Here is a 23,165-nt window from a genome sequence, read left to right as displayed (position 1 = left end):
TCATCATTTAGCTCCCACTTATAAGTGAGAACATGTGGTATTTGGTTTTCTGTTCCTGCGTTAGTTTGCTAAGGATGATGGCCTCCAACTCCATCCATGTTCCTACAAAGTACATGATCTCATTCTCTTTTATGACTGCATAGTATTCCATGGTGTATATGTACCACATTTTCTTTATCCAGTGTACTGTTGCTGGGCATTTAGGTTGATTTCATGTCTCTGCTATTGTGAATAGTACTGCAGTGAACAGTCACATGTGCATGTGTCTTTACAGTAGAATGATTTATATTCCTTTGGGTATATACCCAGTAATGGGATTGCTGGGTCAAATGGTATTTCTGTTTTTAGGTCTGAGGAATCACCACACTGCTTTCCACAGCGGTTGAACTAATTTACACTCCCAGCAACAGTGTATAAGCGTTTCTTTTTCTCCGCAACCTCACCAGCTTCTGTTATAGCCATTCTGACTGATGTGAGATGGTATCTCATTGTGGTTTTGATTTGCATTTCTCTAATGATTAAGTGATGTTGAACTTTTTCTCGTATGCTTGTTGGCCACGTGTATGTTTCTTGAAAAGTGTCTGTTCATGTCCTTTGCCCACTTTTTAATGGGGTTGTTTTTTTCTTGCAGATTTGTTTAAGATCCTTGTAGATGTTGGGTATTAGATCTTTGTCAGATGGATAGATTGCAGAAATTTCTCCCATTCTGTAGGCTGTCTGTTCACTCTGATGATAGTTTGTTTTGCAGTGCAGAAGCTTTTTAGTTTAATTAGATCCCATTTGTCAATTTTTGCTTTTGTTGCAGCTTTTGATGTCTTTGTCATGAAATCTTTGTCAGTTCTTGTGTCCAAAATGGTATTGCCTGGGTTGTCTTTCAGTGTTTTTATAGTTCTGGGTTTTACGTTTAAGTCTAATCCATCTTGAGTTGATTTTTGTATGTGGTGTAAAGAAGGGGTCCAGTTTCAGTTTTCTGCATATGGCTAGCCAGTTATCCCAGCAGCATTTATTGAATAGGGAGTCCTTTCCCCATTGCTTGTTTTTGTCAACTTCATCATTTGTTCCTCACTTCTTCCTCTACTGCCTTTGGTGTTAAATGTTTTTAGAGTACACTTTTGATTTCTTTGTTGATTTTTTTTAACTTTAGTTTGAAAAACTACCTTCTTAGCAGTTGCTGTAGGGATTACAGTATACATGTTAGTTTATATATTGAAGAAACTTTACTCCAATAGGTCTCCATTTTCTTCCTCCCCCTTTATGCTATTGTCATATGGTACATCTAAATAGATGATAAACCAAACACTACAGTGTTGGAACTACTACTTTATACCGCCATATCTTTTAAAGAAGAGAAGGAACAAGGAAAAAATATGTATTTACCAGTTTCATATTTATGATTTTAGGTGTTCTTTATTCCTCTGGATTCAGTTGCCATCTTGTATCACTTCTGGTAGTATTTCTTCTGGAGGACTTCCTTTGGTATTAGTGACACAAGCAATACTAGCAACAAATTCTCATGGTCTTTGTCTAGGAATGTCTTTATTTTGCATTCACTTTTTGGAGGTTAGTTTTGCTGGATGTAGAATTCTTGGTTGACCGCCCCATAGCTCATCCCTATAGCAAGTCTTCCCTGGACTCTGTGTAAGTCCTCGCTGGCCTGGCCCTATCTTTTGCTTGACTGTACAAAATGGCAGCCTCAGACTGGCCATGCTGCCTTGCCTTCCCCATTTGTTGAAATCACTACTTTAAATGACTACACTTTGAATTCAGCAAGCCCCTTATGGCAGTGACAAGGAAGCTGCTGGTTTTCATAGCCTTGGCACCTGTTGAATGAGCCAAAGCAGAGCAGGGAGAGACTCTGGGAAAAGCCTCAGACAGGAGTATCCAGACCCATACTGTTCCCACCTGAAGGCTACTCATCTAAGGAGTAAGCACTCTTCGGTTTGTTGGAAACCTTTGGTCACTTTCCAGAGGGCTGATATGACTGTGTTTGGCAGTTCTGTTGAACTTCGTGGTTGTTTTTGTGGGAGGGAATGGTTGATCTTCATCTGTTGTAGGAAGGACCCTCCTCAGGCCCGGTGTCAGTGCTTTGTGAAGAGTTGCCTGGCAGTGGGGTGCAGGAGGTGTAGAGCTAGAGGGCTTGTGGCAGATTTTGCAGGAGCCCAGGTGAGATGCTGAACTTGGTGGTGTCATTGGGGACCGGGTGAGTGAGCACCTATGAGCCATACAGGGTTTTCCACGAAGAGCTGAGAAAAACAATTGAGGCAGTCACATAGTCACATGTATGTTTCAAACCCCATGTGGAAACAAGGCTCCAAAGATGCAAGCAGCTGTGCTCACTAAGGCCAGAGCAGCCTGGGAGGCAGGTACAGCTGTCTTGGTTGACCTGGGCAGGTTACGTTCTGCGTTGAAGCAGTGAATTAGACAGTCAGACAGGCGAGACTTAGTGGGACTGCCTGATTGACAGAGCACCAATTATTTTAAAAACGTGTTCCAAAATTAAAGGAGGGCAGGTAAAATACATTTGGAGAAATATTGATGATTGTTGAAGCTGGACAATGGACACAGGGGGTTTGTTTACCATTCTTTTTTCTTTGGCGTATGTTTGGAAATTTTCCAGATCAAAAAGTGAGGATAAAACTATATGGGAATTAACTGATTACTTGAAATAATTATTGAGATGGGAAATAGAACAGAAAAGGAGAATAAAATTGAAATGTTCAGTAGTAATCACAATAATTTATTGACTATGTAGAGGGATTACCAACTGCCCATGATGGGGTTTTGGAAAACATGCCTGGAAAACTCAAGAGAATTAACTAGAAATATTACTAGAATCTTATAGTGGCCTTATAAGGTAGCTAGATACAAGATAAACATACAGAAACCAATAGGGCCAGCTTCCACAAAGGCAGTGTCAACTGGAAACGGTGGTGGAGAGGGACGTGTTCACAGTAGCAACAGTGAGTGCAGACCACCTAGAACTGTCCTGAGTCAGAAAATGAGATCCATGCTGTATAGACTGTACTGAGAAACATGGGAGATCTGATTACATGGATAGGAAGGTAGGTGTTCCTAAATTACTTGATACTTTTTGGGAATCTCATCCAAAAGATACTAAGTTTCATTTAGAATTACTGCCAATGAAAAGAATGTGTAAGAGATTGTTCTCAAAGATGAGAAGGGTTGTGGGGACAAGCTGGGGGTGACTTGGCAAACTCCTTCAGTTACCCTGAGGCAGCCCCTGGGTGAGCTGCGGTCCAAGAGCTGGGTGGAGCATCTGGGAGGTGACCGTGAGGGGTTTGTCCCACTGCGTTTCAGTTGGAGCAGTGCCAGTCCTTTCCAAAGAATGTGCATCAGGGGAGAGAAGCCGCCGCGTGAGTCAAATGAAGACCCCGCACAATCCCTTGGACTCCAGCGCCCCACTGATGAAGAAAGGGAAGCAGAGGGAGATCCCCAAGGCCAAGAAACCAACCTCACTGAAGAAGGTATGTGGGGTGTTTCAGCCGAAGCAAGGCGCTAGAAAACTTAGTTTCACATTTCCATAGTTATTCTCTCAGCTCTTAGATTTTTAGATTTTACGATTTACATTACTTGAATATGTTGTAGTAAAACGTGTTAATGATACTCTAACAAATGATCCCTCACCCTCCCAGCGTGACACGTCAGGGATATGTGATGTGGGGAATGCTTTAGCTACCTGAGAAGAAAGGAACATGTTTTATTTTTTCAACTTTGCAGTGGATGGACAGAAAACCAGAAATGGGAGGAGTTGCATTTTTCTTCTTCTTATGATCCCCCTTCATCCTACCCTAGCTGATCTGTCTGATATTCAGAGTCAGTGAATAATGCACACTTCCTTGCACACCTTCCAGGAGGACAGTCACAGGCTCCTCCGGTGAATTCTTTTTTTTTGTTTGTTTTTGTTTTTGTTTTTTGAGATGGAGTTTTGCTCTTGTTGCCCAGGCTGGAGTGCAATAGAGCGATCTCGGCTCACTGCAACCTCCGCCTCCCGGGTTCAAGCAGTTCTGCTGCCTCAGCCTCCCGAGTAGCTGGGATTACAGGCGTGTGCCATCATGCCCAGCTAATTTTTGTATTTTTAGTAGAGACGAGGTCTCACCATGTTGGCCAGGCTAGTCTCAAACTCCTGACCTCAGGTGATGCACCTCCCAAAGTGCTGGGATTACAGGCGTGAGCCATCACGCCCAGCCTCCCTCTGGTGAATTCTCACAGCAGCCTGTGGTGTAGGTGCTCAGGCAAGTGCTGAGCTGCAGAATTGTCTTTAGAGCTCAGGGCTCTCCTGTGTGGCTGCTCTGCATACCTCGGGAGGAACGTGCCACTCCAAAACCAGTGGGGAGGGTTGGGTGAGCTCCCTGGAGTCTGGGGAGCACTTGGCTGCTCTCAGGGCACTAATAGGCACATTGCCAAAAAGTTGAACTTGGGCAGTTTAATTTGCAGAAGAGCTTATCTTTTAAGTACAAGTATTTAGGCATTTTAATTGTTTATTTAATTTTTAAGATTATTTTGAAAGAACGGCAAGAGAGAAAGCAGCAGCGTCTCCAAGAAAATGCTGTGAGTCCAGCTTTTACCAGTGATGACACACAAGATGGAGAGAGTGGTGATGACGACCAGGTTCCCGAGCAGGCAGAGCTGTCAGGTACCAACTTCTGTTTGTGCCTTAAGAATAATTTAAACGGGAGCAACTATGAAAAGGATGAGCTGTGCTGAGCAAACTCTCCAGGACTTGGCTGACTCCTCTTGCTTTTGTGGTGAAAGTGGGTCAGCATTGAGCTCCCAGCTTTACAGGGAAGGGAGGTCCCCACAGATGGGGGAGTGTTTCTAGTCCCTCTGGTTCTGGGGTCTGTGAGGGACAGAGGTGAGGATCCTCCCTTCCCACCAAGTTTGATCTGTGTGATGCTGGATGGTCCTCTAACTTGAAGTGGTCATGAGAATTAACACCGCTAGCTGCACAGCTGCTCACCAGCAAGTATTGGAGATGTGGGGGCATGAACACAATTGTGTGTTGTTAAGGAAACTTCTTATTCAGTTATACATTCAGAAAAGTGCACAAATATCAGTGTACAGCTTGAAGACTTTTCACAGTGACCACTGCATTCAGATCAAGAAGCAAAACACAGCCCAGCAATTGCCTGTGCCCTCTTGTCAGAGGCCTCCCCCAGGAGACCCTGCCCCATGGCAACCCCACCAAGGGCTGTGGCTGTGGCTCTAGTGCAACTGTGTGTTATGTGCTGCTCTTTGTCCCCTTTCCTTCAGCCTTGTTGGCAACATGGAGATGCCATTTATTTTCATCACTGTGGAAAATTCAGTTGGACGAATGTACAGGGTTGCGGATGGGCATTCAGGCATTTTCCAGTTTGGGTAATTAGAAACAGGGTTGCTGCGGACAGTGTTGTATGTGTCTTAAAGGACACAAGCACTCGTTCCTGTGGGGCATTACCTGGGAGCAGAATTGCTTTAGTAGCTCCTGCCCAATGGGTTTCTGACTGTTCTACCAGTTACAGCCCCAGGGAGGCTGAGAGTTGCAGGTGCTCCCCATCTCTACCAGCCCACGGGGCACTATGTTTTTCAACCTTGCCATTCTTGTGGGTGTGGTATATGTTTTTTCATTCCTTCATTTGGTGATCTGTTACTGCAATTGCATTTTGATAGTCAGTAGAAGTAACTAGTTGGGGACAGTAAGCTATCACTGCATCAGATCTGGTGTGTTTAAACACACACGTCTTGAGTTTCTCATAGTTTAGATGTTGGAGTTCAGCTATTTCTAAAGGATTATTTCAAAAAGAAATGGTCTCAAGCATTTCAGAAAAAACTTAGAACTAAAACCCTGTTTTTTAAAACTCCCTCATAAGAGATTCTTCAGGTTAAATTTCAAAATCAAAAAATAAATTTGGCCACTGAACTGCACACTTAAAAGTGGTTAAAATGGTAATATTAATGTATATTTTACCATAATAAAAATGAACTATATAAGTAAATTGAGGGGAGGCACACCTCCAGGCATGACTGCCTCCACCAGCTTTTCTGTTTTCCCCAGGCATCCTCGTCTGTTTTTTCTGCCTTCTGTAAACCTCTCTGCATGTTGTCTGTGAATGTGGTGGTTGTGTGCAGGGTCTGGTTGCATTGGTGAGACTGCATTGGGCCAGCCCCTCAGTGTGTGCACTGGGCCTCACAGATGTCTTATGATAACTTTTTCCTCCATGAAGGGCCAGAGGGGATGGACGAACTGATCTCCACTCCTTCGGTTGAGGACAAGTCTGAAGAGCCACCAGGCACAGAACTCCAGAGGGACACAGAGGCCTCCCACCTTGCTCCCAATCACGCCACCTTCCCTAAGATCCACAGCCGCAGATTCAGGGAGTGAGTGAGCCCCTGCCTGCCAGGGACTAGGGGAAGATGGAAGTGCTTCGGTTCAGTATGGCATTGATATCTCCCATAAATCCTTGTTGCTGGGCCACACTGTGCTTTAACCCTCATGGTTGAAAGAAGTTGGGTACCTGGTTACACGCATTCAGGGAGAGCCTAATCCTTGTGTCTGATTCTGCTTCTACTGAGGTTCTTGTGCTATTAATGATGGAAGAGGGACCCTCAGTCCAGGTTTGCAGTCGGGAATGGATAGTGAAGTGACCGTGCATCATCTTTGGGCCCCTTTTCATGGTTTAATCTGTATAATTTCTTAGGCGGCAGGATTCCTTTAACCTTGTGTGCTCACTCTGCCTTCTTCCCTGCCCACTTTTCTTCCAGGATAGTCTCCCGGTATTTGTCTTCATGACAGGGAGTTGCACGGGGTAGTGGCTGAGATGGGGACCTGTGGCAAACTATGGTCGGGCAGGGCCCAGAGAAATTTGTCCCTTGTAGTTGGGAATGGGGGAAGATGCCCCAGTATTTGTCTTTCATAAAATTAAGTCATCAGGAATTCCACAGTTCTGGTTAGTAGTACTTGTTGAAACGTGACTTTTTGTCTGATTCAGTCTACGTCTCTTCTCCCTGGGGTGGGATGGGAGCAGTGCTGCAGTGTCACAGCCAGTGGCACAATTCCTGATGTCTGATGTTTCTTTCAGTTACTGCAGCCAGATGCTTAGTAAAGAAGTGGATGCTTGTGTTACCGACCTACTCAAAGAACTGGTCCGTTTCCAAGACCGTATGTACCAGAAAGATCCAGTCAAGGCCAAGACTAAACGTCGACTTGTGTTGGGGTTGAGGGAAGTTCTCAAACACCTGAAGCTCAAAAAACTGAAATGTGTCATTATTTCTCCCAACTGTGAGAAGATACAGTCAAAAGGTAAAGGCACGGTGTAGTCCTGTGATATGTGGGCCCCTGCACGAGTGCCTAGTGTGCCCTCGTGGTTGCCACACACTTGGGTGGCCCATGCCACAGGCCTTGACAACTCGTTTTCTTTGTGGTTTTTGTTTTTATTGAGTAACTGTTTCCCAACTGCATTGACCATTACCAAGTGCCTTACCCTCTGTAGGGCAGGTGGGTCCTGTGATCCTGCACGCTGGGAGGCCAGCCAGCCCACACAGGCCTCTGGCATCAGGGAAAGACATGCCTCTGTTGTGCAGGCCACTACCCTGGGGCTGGGATTGTCACTGGTCCCTTGCACCACTGAGATGCTGTGCTTGGCAGCCATGCAGTACCTACCTAGGGCTTTCGTCTACTTGACATTTAGTTGTTCAGTCTGTGGTTGACTCATCTGTTTGCTTGTTACAGATGTGGCTTTGTCTAAATACTTTGCCATTTTACTTAAACTGGAATGTGTGTTTTTGTTTTGTTGGATGTGATATGCTGGGTCAGGTGACAGTGAACCCTCACCTGTGACATCTCATGTTTACCCTGTGCTTGTGCTCTCTTGGCTTCTGGAGGACTTGCCTGTCTGTGTTGTGTCCTCGAATTGAGCAATAGGAGAACTGATAAGAGCAGAGTGGCATTGCTCATGGACACCTGTCCTTCATCTCCGTCTACGCTAGGGAACACTCACAAGCCCCTCCCTGGCCTCATTCTGTTCTCCTGCAGTGTCAAATTCAACTTTACAGAATCCCACTTTGAGATAATGCATCCACATCCTGGGGCTGAACCCTCAGAGATGATGTTTTCCAGTTACCATTTCATATCTAAAGCCTGGAAGTTTTGTGACATGTCCAAGGCCCCCAGCCAGCAGCTCGTCCCTGTCCTAACTCGGTACGGGTCCAGCATCACCGCTGACCAGAATATGACAGAAGGGATCTCAGTGACCCACTCATCTGATTGTGTGCCCAGAGGCCTTTCCAGGTCATTGGAGAGGACAGGCCACATGCTTCCCTGGCTGTTTTTGTCAGTGTTGTACATGTTCACAGCTAAAGGGTCAAGTAGTCCTGTAGGGTTTGTTAAGGGAGAGGCAGGCTTGGGCTCCCTCCCTTGCCTACCAACTCCACCTGTCAGCTGTTAGCCACACTGTGGGATATTTCCTCCATATCTCCATGTAAGAGGCTTGTGAGCTACTGCTTCACATGTTTTCTGTTTTAAGTATTTGTCATCTTCCCAATAGAGCAAAAGGGCTTTGCTATTACTTACCCTAATGTATAGTTCGGGTTATTGTTCTTGTTTTGTGGTGGTTGCTTAATTGTCTATATACTTAGCATTAATGAAACCTTATGCCCTCAGCCAGCTGCCTCAGTCTCCTCTAAGACAGTTGGTTACACCAGGCATTCTGCAGTTTCATCTGCTGAAGAAACCTTCATTCCCAGCTCACTGCACCTCATGCATTTGCCACCCAGGGATACCCTTGGCTCCCACCTTGCTCTCAATAAGGTGTTGTTTATGGACTCCTTCTTGGGCTGCACTCTTGTTTTGTTGGAGTGAATCCTCCAGTGGTTTAGGAGAAAAGGATTCATGGGAGGCATATTTTGAAGCTCTTGCTTGAAATCCAGAGTCTCTGATTCTTGATCCTTTGTGATCATTTTGCACCCCCCGCTCTCTGGGGATTCACTGGAAGTGCCTTGATCCTGGGGTTACAGGATGTGGGACAGTTTGCATCCAGTGTCTGGCTCTGGGACATGTTGAATTTTTGCTTTGAATCCTCTCCTCCAGTCCCTGCCAGCTCTTCTTGGAAGTATGTCAGGGTCGGGCCTCCTGGACTGGTGTCCTCACATTATTTGTTTCGGGCTTCTTTTTATCTCTTTCTTTTGGTTTCATTTTCTGTTAGAATTTCTCAACCATATCTTGTAAACTTTCTGTATAATTTTTTACTTCTGATATTATTTTTATTTTTTGGGAGCTGTTTTTGTCCTCTGAAGATTCCTTTTTTTTTTAATTACATTGCTGCTGCCTCATGGTCGCCTCTTGGAGAATTTTAATGATGCCTAGTTCCTCTCCCTGCAGTGCCTCTGTTTCCTCCAAGTAGTTTGCTCTGTTTGTTTTGGCCTCTCATGGTGGAGGTTTTCCACAGATGTCCTCTGTGTCCTGGTTGTCTGCGCCTAGTTAAGAGCCACTAAATAGCCGACTGGAAATCTGGGTGTGTGGCTGGTGTTCAAAGCTGTGAGCAGCATTGAGGATGGTGATTCTCAAAACTGTAGCCAGCATCAGAATCACCCAGAGGGCTGGGGAAAACACAGATTCCAGAGTTTCTGCTTCAAGTAGGTCCAGTGGGCCCAAGAATTTGTACTTCCAGCAAGTTCCTAGGTGCTGTTGCTGCTTCTCCAAGGAGTGCACTGAGAACTTCTGCTGTAGGATGATGTGGTTGGGCTGCTTCCATGTTGGAAGTGCCCCTGGGTGTCTCTGTCTCCACTAGGGCTGGTCACATCCCCAAGGAAGACTTCTCACTGCCTGCCTGGAGGGACAGGCGAACTTCACCCCGTGAGCTCGTCTTCTCACCACCATTAGAAGTGTGGTGCGTCATGTCCTGCAAACCTGTGCTGTGCCTCACCAGAGGGCTGCAGCTGAGGGGCTGGACACCGAGTTGCCTCTTTGCCAGTGTTCAACCAGCCCTCTTCACCTGTGCCTCACCCTGTGCTGCCTATTCCCAACCTTTGGGGGATTCTGGGATCCAGGGCTGGCTGTTCTAGGCTTTTCTCACTGTTGGCTTAGGTTGGCTAGCTCAGCTGTCCATTTGCATGTCAGCTTCTGAAACTTTTTGCTGTTGTCTCTCACATTCTTCCGTGGATTTGTGTCTTTAAAAAACAAAAAGGTGGAAATGTATGTCCTCAGCCTACAGTCACCCCACTTTCTTGGAAGACATCATTCCCCTTCTCTGCCTATTGCCAGAGCATGGGGCTAGGTTTTTACTTGATCAGCATCATAAGGATTTGTTGTATACTTAAAATGCATTTGTGTAATCATTGGTTCCGACACGTTTTTGCTTTGAGGCATAAGGGACTTGATTGTATATTTTATAAATATTTGCCAGATAAGATAGCCAATGGCTTGCAGTCATCTTAAAGATAAAAATTGATGTTATAGCCTTGAATTATGTTGAAGTACTGTATTTGCTCTGAGTGGCATTTTACTTAATAATTCTGAACTTAAACTTTGAAATGGAAATCATCTGAGCCTAGCATCTTGCTTGTTTGACATAAGCTTTCTTGTGGAACTTCAGTAGTTGGCCCTTGCCACACGTGCTTTCATCTCACTAATAACAGGTTGGAGGTTGTTTGAGCAAAACAGTCTGGACTTTGCTGCTTGTATTGGGTGTTCCCAAGGCCACCACCAGGCTCAGTGATGTGCCGGGAGGACTCACACGACTCAGCATAGAGTGGTACTTTCAGCTGTGACTTACTACAGTGAAAAGGCACAAAGCAAAATTAGCAAAGCGAAGAGGCACATGGGGTTAAGTGTGGGGGAAACCAGGCTCCAGCTTCCAAAAGTCGCTTTTAGTGATGTCACATAGGAGACTCTTAATATCCCAGAGACAAGTTAAGAGCCCGTGGGAAGTGTTGTCTACCAGGGATGCTCATTAGAGACTCAGCGCCTAGGGTTCTGTTGGGGGCCGGTCACGCAGGCATCCTCTGCCTAGCACACACAAAGTTCCAGACTCCAGAAAGAAAGCAGGTGTTCAGCAGAAACCACAGTGTTTGCACACCATAGAGGCACAGTGAGTTACTCTTACCAGTTAAGGTGGTGGGAACCCTCCCAAAATCCAAGTTCACAGACCCCAGCCAAGGGCCAACCTGGCAGGCAGCCTCGAGAGGACAGTAGCCAAGCCTGCTCTGTTAGGTTGTTTCTGCACAGTGCTCAAATAACATTTCAGATTCACTCCCAGGAGCTGGGGTGGACACCAGGCAGAGACCCTCCAGTGAGAGACATGCATCTGATGTTAGGGGGACTTCATATGTCTCCCCTGACAAACTGAATATAGATTTCACTGTAAGTATACCTAAGGAATACGGAACACTCCACCCCATCTCTGCCCTATCTCCCCTTTTCCCAGCCCATCTGGAACTGGTCTTTTTCTTCAAAGTTTCTATCCCAGGAGGCTGCCTCCTCATCACTTTGCAAATGCTTTGGGTAGATCAGGGGCAGGGTGTGGGCAGAATAAGGGCTGTGGGCTTAGAAATTAATCTCCCATCCAACTAGGTGCAGAATGAGTTCCCAGTTTCCACAGTATGGTAGGACGTGCATTGGAGACGTTCTTCTCTTGAAATGAGAGGATCGATATGTAAGTAGGTTCCAGGTGATACTATGCTAATTGTAAACAGTTGTTGTTTTTTACAGTCGCTCTGTAAGGACTGGGTGAGTATCCTGTAGGCCAGGTGCCTGGCCTACAATGCTGTGTGCATTGGTAACTCGAAAGCATATGCTGTGCCTTCCTCCAGAGACCACTGTGTTCCCTCCCAGGGTGGTGTGAGCATCCTCTCCAGGAGTTTTTATTAGCAGTTTTCTTATGAGGGAGGGTCAGCATCAGGAGCTTGGCATTTTCTGTGAATTGTTCATATTTGTTGCCCATTTGCTTTTGGGATGTTAACCTCTTTTAGATTGATTTGTACCTTTTTTATAAGTTAGCCCTTTGGGTAAGAGTTGCAAGTGTTTCTTCTGGTTTGTCAGTTTCTCCACCAAAAAAAAAATTGGCCATGCAGAGACTTTAGGTGTTTTATATATTGGTATTTCATTTTTTAGTTGCATCTAGGTATTGTGTTATTTCTCAGCCTTCCCACTCCAGTGTTTAAAAGGTTTGCTTTTAAAATTCTGTATATCTCCTGGTTCCTTCATTTGTATATGTTTAGGTAGGATTTATTGTGGTCTAAGATGGACAGGATGGGTCCACCCAGTCCTCTAGGATCTTCTCCCTAACTAAACCGAAATGCTGTTCCTCACATGCTGTTTCCATTAAACTCCGGTTTTTTCTGGCGTCCATTCTGTTAATCTGCATCACCTTGTTTACACTATGGTACCTTTATAGTAAACTTTAATACCTGACCATGTTAGCCTGACATCTTTTTATATTTTTTCCATATTTTTTATTTCTCAATGAAATCCCGTCTGTAGTAACTTACAGTATTTTAAAGCAGGCGTCCCCAACCTCTGGGCTGCAGACCAGTATTATCTGGGGCCTGTTAGGAACTGGGTGGCACAGCAGGAGGTGAGCATTACTGCCTAAGCTCTGCCTTCTGTCACAACAGCAGCAACGTTGGATTCTCATAGGAGCACAAACTCTATTGTAAACTGCGCTTGTGAGGGATGTAGGTTGCGTGCTCCTTATGAGAATCTAACTAATGCCTGATGATCTGAGGTGGAACGGTTTCATCCCAAAACCATCTTCCCCTGTCCATGGAAAAATTTTCTTCCACGAAACCAGTCCCTGGTGCCAAAAAGGTTGGGGACCGCTGTTTTAAAGTGTTAGATTAATGTGGAGTTGACATTTCATCATTTTGGATCATTCTATGCAGGAGCATAGGTGCCTTTTCATTTGTTCAGATTTTCTGTTGCAGGGATGGTTTAAAAGACAGCGTCTCGCTCTGTTGCCCAGGCTGGAATGCAGTGGCATGATCATGGCTCATTGCAACCTTGAACTCCTGGGCTCAAGTTACTGAGCTTGCCTCAGCTTCCTGAGTAGGTTGACTACAGGCACATACCACCACACTGGGCAAAATTTTTTTCTTCTTTTTTTGTAGAGATGGGATCTTACTATGTTGCCCAGGCTAGTATTGTGTTCTTTAACAGCATGTTGAAGTTGCCTGTACATCTTTTCATGTTTCTTGAAAAATTGATTCCTACCAACTATAGTCTTGTGCTGCTGTTGTAAATGGAGTCGTCTCTTTGATATATGCCAGCTGGCTGCTGTGTGCGTGTGTATAGAGACTTGTGCCACACCCCCTCATGTACTTCTCATGCTATTAGGAGTATTTCTCAGGTGCTGTTGGGTTTTCCAGGTGCATCACCTGCACATGGTACTCATTTCACCTCCTTCCTCTCTCTGATGCACCAGCCTTGGCTGGTCCCTGGCCCAGAAGCAGGGTCAGGGAGTAGAGGGTGGTGAGCCCTTGGGAGCCAGACCTGTGCCTTGACTGGGGTACAATGTGGGATAAGGAACTTAACCTTTCTGTGCCTCTGGTTCTGCATCTGTCAGTGAGGGCACAGCATCTGTCTGCCTTTTGGGATTTGGGGGAGGACACAGGAGCTAATGGGTGTGAAGCAGTTGATCAGTGGTCTGGCATGTGGTAAGTTTCAGTAATACTAATAGTTAACTTTTCCTGTTAAGACAATACCAGCTGTGCGTTTTCTTTCCATTTTTCCCCATATTTTTGGAGAGTTGATTCTGCAACTTGCTTTCTCCTTGTATTTTCAGGGGCCTCTGCCTTGGGTATAAAATCATAGATGGGTGTGTTGCTAAGAAAAAGCTCTTTGCAACCAGTATTAACACCACACGCCATGTGACATGTCTTCCTGTCATTTTTCATTGTCCTTTGACCAGGTGGGCTGGATGACACTTTGCACACAATTATTGATTATGCCTGTGAGCAGAACATTCCCTTTGTGTTTGCTCTCAACCGCAAAGCTCTGGGGCGCAGTTTGAATAAGGCAGTTCCTGTCAGTGTGGTGGGGATCTTCAGCTATGATGGGGCCCAGGTGAGTGCACAGGGCACAGACCTCTTCAGTCACTGCCCGTGGGAGGAAGTGGGGGCAGGTGGTCAGTGTGGGCTCACCCACAGAGCAGCCCCAGAACCTCCAGTAGGCTGTCATTGAGGAGGTGCCACCACTTAGGCAGAACCTTCTTATAAAAAAGTAGCCTTTGTCTCCTTGACAGCATGGGGTGTCTGGTTCTGAACTGAGCTCTGTTCTGGGCTTGCTGCTGACATAGTGGCACCTCAGGCAGGCCCAAGAAATCGGCCTAGCCCACTCTTTCCTCTGGGGCAGCTTCCCTGGTACCCCCCCATAAGCATGAGGTCCACATTACCCCATGTCACCCCTGCTTCTCTGTGGAGGTGGCCATTGCTGAGTTTGAGGGACCCGTGTCCTCTGTAGCTGGGTTACCTGTGTGCTCTCACTTGTGCCCAAGGATCAGTTCCACAAGATGGTTGAGCTGACAATGGCGGCCCGACAGGCGTACAAGACCATGCTGGAGAATGTGCAGCAGGAGCTGGTGGGAGATCCCAGGCCTCAGGCATCTCCCAGCCCACCCACACAGGGCCCCAGCTGCCCTGCAGAAGATGGCCCCCCAGCCCTGACAGAAAAAGAAGAGCCACACTACAGTGAGTGTTTAAGGGAGAGTCGTGTCAGGTCGAGTGTCCTCTAAGTTATTTATTGACTTTAGAGTCCCTAGGAGAGCAGCTTCACAATGCTGCAAGACCAGCTGAGTAGCAGGGCCTGGTAAGTCCAGCCCATTGCCTAAGAGGTATTATCAGACTTTTGAAGTGGGAAGGGCTTGTCAGTGACTGTCTCAGACTTCAAGTCAGATGTCTTTTGACAATGGGTGGCCTTAAGGATAGCTGTACCCAAGACAGGCTTGGAAGGCCAAGTAAAGGTTCAGTCCTCTCCTAGCCTACCTACATGAGGCCCCAGCTGCCCTATAGAAGATGGCCCCCCAGCTTCTGCTCAATAAGGGGCAGCCTGGCCCAGTAGGCTGAGAACAGTGAGTGAACGTCTGCCAGGGCACCTCTGAGCACCGTGAGCTGCTGGGCAGTGGCCACAGGCTCCCTCTCTCATGCTGCTGGTTTTCTTACAGGAGTTTTCCTACTCATTGATGCCTATTCCTCATTCGTGCTGTTTTCTCACTTTAGTTGAAATCTGGAAAAAACATCTGGAAGCATACAGTGGATGTACCCTGGAGCTAGAAGAATCCTTGGAGGTTTCAACCTCTCAAATGATGAATTTGAATTTATGAGAGTTCTTGCCTGTGTGTCTGTATTTTGGGTAAGGAGGGGAGGTCTGAAAAAGACTTTGGGGCTTTTTCTTCTCAGTTTTTCATGACAGTGTAATTTGTGTAACTGTTGAATCTGGAAATTGATCAGCATTAAAGGGCACATGAAGCAGTGTCTGCAGGCGTTCAGTGCTGCGGAGCCTGTTAAGGGTCATTCAGATGTGCAGGTGTTAATCTTCTCTAAAAGCCTGGTGATACAGCTCTGGCTTTCTGAGCACACTATGGATCTGGAAAATACTGGAAAATGTGATACTTAGAATACTTTGGCTGCTAAGGAAACTTCCTCTCCATTGCAGAATAGCTGAGCCAAGTGAGTGAGTTTGGAGAAAGCAGGTGGTGAGCTCCCGCCTGCTGGAGGTGGCCATGGAGGGCCATTCCTGCCCGGCAACAGCACCGTCCTGCAGGGAGCCACTTGGCAGAAGGGTGCAGGGCTGCTGGTGTCAGAGCAAGAGGGCTACAGGGGAAGGGCCCTTTCTCAGGGGATGTAGCTTTTTTAAAAGATTTGGGAACACTTGGAGGATTTCCTAAAATGAGCCTCAGAAGGAAAATTGGTTTTCTAACCTGTGACTTTTTCAAATGAATTATTCCTTTCAGTCTTTATTTTTCAAAGAAACAATGTTTATTGAAGTACCTAGATTTGTTTGATAATCAACAAATCTTTCCTTTTTCAATGAACATATTCTGAATGTGGTTTCTGTCTTAGACCAGGAGGACAGAGTTTGCTTTCATATTTTCCCTGTAAGTAAGAGGGCTTATTTATTTTAAATAAAGAGTAATTATTAAATTTTGTTTCAGACTCTGGTGATTTTAGGCTTATCAGTGGTCTCTGTCTTACTTGATGATTCCTATGTCTTAATTTACCTCCTTTGGACAGTCTGGGCCCTGAAATAAAAGGGGGCCGCGTAGTGGGGGTTCTGCTATCCCCAGCACTCCTAGGTCTGGAAGTAGTGATTGTCAAAGCCTCCAGCACTGCACAGACCTGCCAGAGCCAGATCTGGCTCAATCCCGACCTGTGCTTGCGTTTTCACCACAGCCAATGGCAGGAAAGAATTTTCACTGCTTTTTGTATTGTTTTGGCTTCGAAAGTGCTCTTAATTGAATTCAGTCATGCCAATATTGTACCTCTTGAGAAGTGGCCTGTGATGAGCAAATAAAATTGGAATAATGAGTCAGAAATGACATGCTATGGGCAGGGCTGGAAATGTGACCAGAGGTTGGTGTATGAAGGCACCGTCTGCCCTGTCATCTGTGGAGCTCACAGTGACCAGTGTGAGCCTTGCTGTTCTTTACACGTTCTGAGCTGTTTAGACATGGGAAGTAGATGTGGTCAGCCAGGCCATCAGTAGTCCCAAGCAGCAAGTCATCTCCACCCATTTATCTTTCAGGGCAGTCAGCAGGAAAGGAGAGGTCTTTCCTGCTTCCTCCTCCCCTCATCAGTAAGTAGCAAGTCAGTTGTGGTAAGTTTGAAAATAGGAGATTATTTGAGAATAAAAGTTCCAAAATTAATTTGTGGGGAAAAAGACAAAATAGCCTATGAGCTGCACTCAGCAGCTAGAATTTTAAAATTTGATAAATCAAAAAATTAAAGATCTCTACTAGAGATGAATTCCTCTGCTCAAAGCCCCTTTTTAGAGCTCTCTAGGTCTGTGATATTTGTTTTGCTAATCTTAAGATAAAAGCAGCTTAAACAGAGTAGGTAGGCTTTTCAACATTTCATGCAGCTGCTGAGAGCTTTCCTTTTCCTGGGATTTAACCAAACTTTCATCACGTGGTTGCCTGGTGATGCTATCATTTTCTTGGCAGTGAAGGACTCCAGCTGAGGCCACTGCTGCAGGTGACTTCAGCTCCCTCAACGTGCAGATGGTGCCGCATGAAGCACACAGCTCTGGGCCAGGGGCGCCAAGTACAGTCATTTAACTGAACAATGTACAACTCTATTTTTATTTTTTCCAGCAGAGCAAAGACTCAGAAATTCATCCTCATAACTCCATTTTCCCAGTAGAACACTCCACATTACGAAAACTTCAAGTATGTAATTATTTTGTTAAGCGTGAAAGTGCTCGAAATCCAGACTTTCAGGAGAAGAGACAGAAAACAGCACCAAGAATATAAGCCCAAATCCCATAGCATTTCACTCAGCAGTTTGTAGTGGTTGAAGCCACACCCAAAGCAAGAACCACAGTGAGCTGATGGATATTTTACAGGAAAACTTCAGGTTATGAGTATGTGATGGTTCTGTGAGCAAGACTGGCATCCTTGGCTGGATGGGCAAGCACACACCTCAAAGGCAGCTGGGCCTCTCGACTCGGGGTGCGGAGGGGGAACGTGTGGAGACAACCAAGGTGTCTCCAGCATCTTCAGGACACCTCTGTCGTGATGGATCCTGAAGGAATTAGCAGGCGATGTATGCTGATCCCACACAAAGGCTGGTAGAGAATTTGTCCAACTCCAGAAAGAGGGGATGCAAAACAGGTCATTGTCACACTGCTGGGAAGACACTCCTCAGTATTTACTAGGATCACCAGAGGGGTGTGGCTTGACTTTTAACAGAGGCTTTGGTTTTATGATAGACATGAAAACTGTCATTCTACAGACAAGAAGAGACGTGTGTAAGATTAAAGGCTGAGCAGCTTTAGGACAAGTTCACACACACAGTGACAGAGTCTTCAGAGATACAGCTTTAATAATTAGAGACCTGAAAGCAGGTAGAACAAAACACTCATGAGACTTACTCCATTGTCAAGATATTTAATATGGCACCAGGAGATTTGCATAATTGACCTATTTGGCTTTCTGCGTCAAGCTCGGTGTCCTGTTGCAGAAGCTGAGCATTGACAGGGGACAGAGGCATAAACTGCAGCGCTTGATAAAATAGAGCCCAGTATTCTGAGGTTAGTGAAGAAAACACAAAGACTTGACAGATGCACTCCCAGATCGCATCTCACAGTCATTCAAGGTTTAGGGCAAGGCATTTTCATGTGGAGTCTCACCTTTTCTTGTCCCGGTCATGCATCTTGGAGTTCCTTAGCTAAATCTGCAGGCAGGAGAAGCAGCAGGCTTGATTTGCATCAATAAAAGCAGCGATCTGTGCTGGCCATGCTAACCCTGTTGGCTGTTGGGGGTGGGGGCACTCTGTAAAGGGGAGTCACTGGGACGGTGTAGGATCAGCCTTCAGAGCCTGCTACCTGACCCTAGAGGAGGAACCTGCACACACGCTGCTGTTTTAGTTCACGAGCAGCTATTGAAGCCTGTTAGCTATCCTGGTTACCTGCTTGTGCCAGACAGAACTTACTGTCCCAGGTAAGCACGTAATTTTTTAAGTCTTAGTTCCTGTCACAGGCCCACTTGGGTTCTGGGCTTCTCCACTGCCCCACCTCTGCCCATCAGGTGGTGGCCCAATGGCTGTGTTCAGAGCAGGCTTGGGCAAGACAGCTCACAGTTGTGGGGGACCAGGCCTTCTCCGGGGGTGGCTGTGGTCAGTGGCAGCAGGGTCTGGTTGGGGTTGAGGTCGGTGTCAGGGACTCCTTTCCTGGTGGCTACAGGGTGTCCTTGCTACAGCTTTCCTGAAAGAACAATGTGGTCTTTGAATCCTTGGCAGAACGGATGGGCCTTTCCTGCTCTGCAGCCCAGTCTGTCTCATAGCCCATCCCAGGCAGAGCACTCAAGGCCTCAGCCCCCTGTTGTGGTTCCCCTCCTTGGGGTCTAAAGATCCAAATGCAAGGAGTGGTTCTCCCATACGTGACAGGAAGGCAGAGCAGCAGCGCATTCGCTCCACTCCCAGGTTGTGCCGAGAGGCAGGAGGGCTGAAGAGAGGGAGGCTGTGTGTGCTGAAGTACAGAGGATCAGCTATAAATGCCCAGCCTTTGGTGGCAACAGTTTAGCGGGGTGCTGCTGGCAGCCACATAACCCACACACTTTAACACACTCATTTGAGTGCTGAAGACCCCACCCCAGGTGGTAGCACACACAGTGATGAATCCCTGCCTTTGCCTTCTGTATCGGCTATTTGGGAGCCAGGGCTGGACAACTTTGTCTCCGTGGGGAGACAGGGAGCCTCTAGGGAGCCTCTGCCCCTCTGCCTGCAACTTCCATGCCGTAGCCCAGCTCCTGCCAGGGCTTAGCTCAGGAAGCCACTCCCCCTGACCCCTCCGGTGCCGCAGGTGAGGCATCCAGCCAGGAGCTACCTGGAGGGTTCCCCACCTGTCCAGGTTTCCTCCTCTCCTCTAAGGAGTGACTGGCTGCTCTGTACAGAGCATGGGGTGGCCGTGGGGGCCCATCTAACCAGACAGCCGCACCTGTGAGTCCCTTCCAGTCTCGCCTCCCTACTTCAGTCTCTTTTAAGGGCTGGGGCCAGATGTCCCTTGATCTCCTGCAGCCTCAGCAACAAGACATGGGATTCCCCCCCAGTGTTGCAGATTTCATAAAGGAAACTGCTCTGGGGCAAAGAGGGAACAAGTGGGGTCCATGCCGAATGGGGCCCTTGAAAGATGCACTGGATGTGGCAGGTGCCCTGCCCCTGGCTCCAGCCCTCCTTTGCCCGGCTGCGGCCACATACCCACGCCTTCCTCCAGCTCTGCATCATCCGGTCGTGCTCCCCAGCCACAGCCCTCCAGGCGGAGAGCTCTCTGGTCCACTTCTCCTGGTGGGTCACTTCTGGAAAACAAGCAGGGTCCCCAGGTCAAAGCTCTGTGGGCCTTTATGGCACCCTTGATGCCCACTGGCCACCTTTCTCAGTGGAAAGCCAATAAATCCCAAACCCAAAATGCCACCATGCAAGCATGCTTTCCAGCATGTTTTTTTCACTGCCATTGTAAATAGTGAAAAATTACCTCATAAAAGGGTTTACAGTGGGCATGAGAATCACTTACCAGGTCTCATCACAGCAACCTGCACCTTTGAAGTCTTGTTCCCTGCTGAGGAGAGGACAGAGCAGCGATACTCAGCGCTTTCCCTGATGGCGTCCTGCAGCCAGCTGAGTGCATGGGCCCTGCCATCGGGCAGTGCATGGGTCTGCACAGGGACACAGGTCTCCAGAGCTCGCCCATTCTTCTCCCAGACAAAGCGAATGTCTGCAGGACCTGGGGGCACAGACCGTTTCCACTTCTGAGTCCACATTTAGGACCCAAAGAAGCTGCCCCACGAGGGTGCAGGGGGGTTACCTCTGCTGTCCCAGCTGGACCTGAAGTGACTTGGGACAACTTCCAATTCAGTCCCTGGGACTCCCCTGGAGGTGGCTTCCCCATGGCCAGCGGGAGCCTTGGCCTTGGCCCCTGTCTTGTGGACTTCCTGCTCTTTGACCTTAATTGCCATTTTTCAAAGCACACCTGTGTGGCCTGTGTCCCCTGGGACCCCCTTTCTTGCAGGGCTGTGCTGGTTTCCTACAGAATGGTTCTGGGCCTTGGAACAGCATCCCATCCCACCATGGCCCTGCTGCCACACACATGTCCTGTGACCACATGGACAGAGACATCCCAAAGGCTCTGCCATTACCAGGGCCACAGCATGGAGAGGCCCAGAGCTCAGCCAGCTGTGTGCAGAGGGGGCTGGGCCAGAGTGGGGACTATGAGGGCCTCTCTCTCCAATTGAGACATTGGGACCTGGGGCGGGCTTGGAGGGGAGTAGATGCCACAGGCTGGAGAGCTCAGACCCTGGCGGGGGCTGGGCCCTGCAGAATTACACTGGGACTGCCAAGTGCAGCACATCCAGGATGGGCTTCCAGCCTTGAGCATGGACCCTGGGCCCGACATTGGCCACTTGTACCCCAAACCTCTGTTGTTTTTCTCTGGGCTTTTGATCTGAATTACTTACTGAAAAAAGTAGAGAGGCCAATTACTTCACACACCCTCAGACTGTCTGTCGCAACCTGCCAGGGTGGAGCCAGGCTGGCCTCAGCTTGTCTGAGGGAGAGAAGGAGGGTGGGCGAGGCAGGGACGTTCCCCTGTGGCCCAGGCTGCCTCGCCTGGGGAGGCCAGCCTCATCTCAGGGCAAGAAGTCTGCACGGCCAACCCTGAGGGCTACCCCTAGACTCTGTATTTGTTCCAGGTGGCTGGGGTGGGGCTGTGAAAACCAGAATGTTGGGGGTTATGGGTGGGGGCGGCCACAAGCAAGGTCTGGTCAGCAGGTCACCTCCCGGCCTTCCTTGCTCGTGAAGTCTGTTGGCCCTCCAGGGGCTGCTGGCCGTGTTGGGACAGGCTCAACTCCCTGTCCCTTACTGAAGGAAAAACAAGCACATCCACTTTGATCTGCTTCACACACTGGCTTCCACTCAAATGCAGAAAGGGCTGAGGGGGGCCACGCTCCCACTAAGCTCCAGCCCCAGAGTGTACAGACCCTGGAGCTGAGCTGGGATGATGGGGAGGGCCAGGCCAGGCCCTGGAGGGCAGGTGAGGGAGTGCAGGTGCTCCTTCTGTCTCTGAAGCTCCTGCTTGTGGTGGGGCTGGGGAGGCTGGCCAGCCTACGCTGCTGCTTCTGTCTCCCTCAGGCGCAGCCTGCATCAGGCCAGGCACCCCAGCAGCATGGACTGCCTAGCGACCTGGCTCCCTGACCAGCACCTGCCCTTCCTCATGGCCCACCAATGCCCCCAAGTGGGCCATGGGCCACCTAGACCAGTGCCGGCCATGGCCTCCGCTTGACCATGACACCTCATAAGAATTGGTCTTTAGAAGTTAGATTCGCCCTAGATGCCCATCAACCTCGGAATGACAAAATGAAGTGTGGCTTCATGGAGAATGTTCAGTAGTGAAAAGGAAGGAGTTCAGAACACTGAGCAGGTAAAACAAATTCCAGAGCCAAAAGAGTCCAAAGTACCTGCACACACAAAAACTGGCCTTGTTCTCAGGTGTAGGGGCAGGGGTGCATCCAGATACAGGTATTAAATGGTGTGGGAGGACCCACGCTCCCCTCCCTGGGCAGGACAGTGGTGGCCAGAGAGCTTTCCATTTCTGTGGCACATGCTGAAGTTTTGAAAAGAAGAGATCGCCAGTTTAATGAAGGTGACTTTAGTAATGCATTTTCCCTGCTTTACTGACTGTGGCATCTGCTCATCTTTGTCTAGTCTCTTGGTCAACAATTCCCCACTGTCCAGGATCATCAGAGAATGCTCCTCCCAAGGACTTGACCAAGCTCAGACCCTTTAACTGGACAGTCCTAGGAATGAGTGAGTCCCGAGGCAATGATGGGCCCAGTGAAGCCCTGTTTCTATCAGTGAGGAGTTGGGAAATGTCCAAGAAGGGGGCCACAAGTCACTCATTCGAAGTGCCATCGAAGAATATTCAGCAACACAGAAAAATACTGTTAAGTGAAAGAATACCTAGGAGTGTGTGCATATATGTACACACCCATGTATACATGTGTGAACGCAGATACAGTCATGGCCTAAAAATGGCCAGGATGCTGGTGGTAACTACCTCTGGATGGTTAAGTTTGGGATTGTTTAAATTTTTTCTTTACACTTCCCTGGAGTTTCCAAACTTATAACAAACAAGCATTGCTTTTATAATAATAATTTTTTATAAAAGTGTTACTTTGAAGGAAACATTCTGTAAACTCAAGGAAATTCAGAAGGTGCTCCAAAACTGTTTTGCCTGGCAGCCCATCTGGCCCTGGCCTGGTGGACAAACGCTTGTGAACAGGTTTGGTTTTTGTGCAGAATTAAAAAAAAAACAAAAACTTAACACTCTATAATTTGTTATTTCCCACTCAAAATGTTTTGGACTCTAGCCACAGATAATTCCATGTATCCATCTACAAATATAAGTACGTATTACGTAGATGTACAAACATATGTCTCTATGTACATCTAGGTGCCCATCAACTGGGGAA

General features: G+C 47.5%; 1 protein-coding gene across 25 annotated transcripts in view; it reads left to right on the top strand.

Moving 5' to 3' along the window:
* The window catches only part of SECISBP2 (SECIS binding protein 2), a 45,256-nt gene extending 26,809 nt beyond the window's left edge, over nt 1-18,447 (top strand). For 15 of the 25 annotated variants that reach the window (XM_054519448.2, XM_054519446.2, XM_063713886.1 and 12 more), the window contains 7 exons: nt 3,319-3,485; nt 4,516-4,654; nt 6,222-6,375; nt 7,077-7,297; nt 13,899-14,053; nt 14,484-14,676; nt 15,205-16,132. In XM_054519448.2, coding sequence (XP_054375423.2) covers nt 3,319-3,485; nt 4,516-4,654; nt 6,222-6,375; nt 7,077-7,297; nt 13,899-14,053; nt 14,484-14,676; nt 15,205-15,308 — 1,133 coding nt within the window. In that variant the 3' untranslated portion in view covers nt 15,309-16,132. 25 annotated transcript variants of the gene reach the window in all.
* The last annotated feature ends 4,718 nt before the right edge of the window (nt 18,448-23,165 follow it).

The sequence above is a fragment of the Pongo abelii genome, chromosome 13 (assembly GCF_028885655.2).
Source record: "Pongo abelii isolate AG06213 chromosome 13, NHGRI_mPonAbe1-v2.0_pri, whole genome shotgun sequence".
In the NCBI taxonomy this organism is placed as follows: domain Eukaryota; kingdom Metazoa; phylum Chordata; class Mammalia; order Primates; family Hominidae; genus Pongo; species Pongo abelii.
Note: the sequence above shows the minus strand (reverse complement) of the source record. Positions and strands in the feature narration are given on the sequence as shown.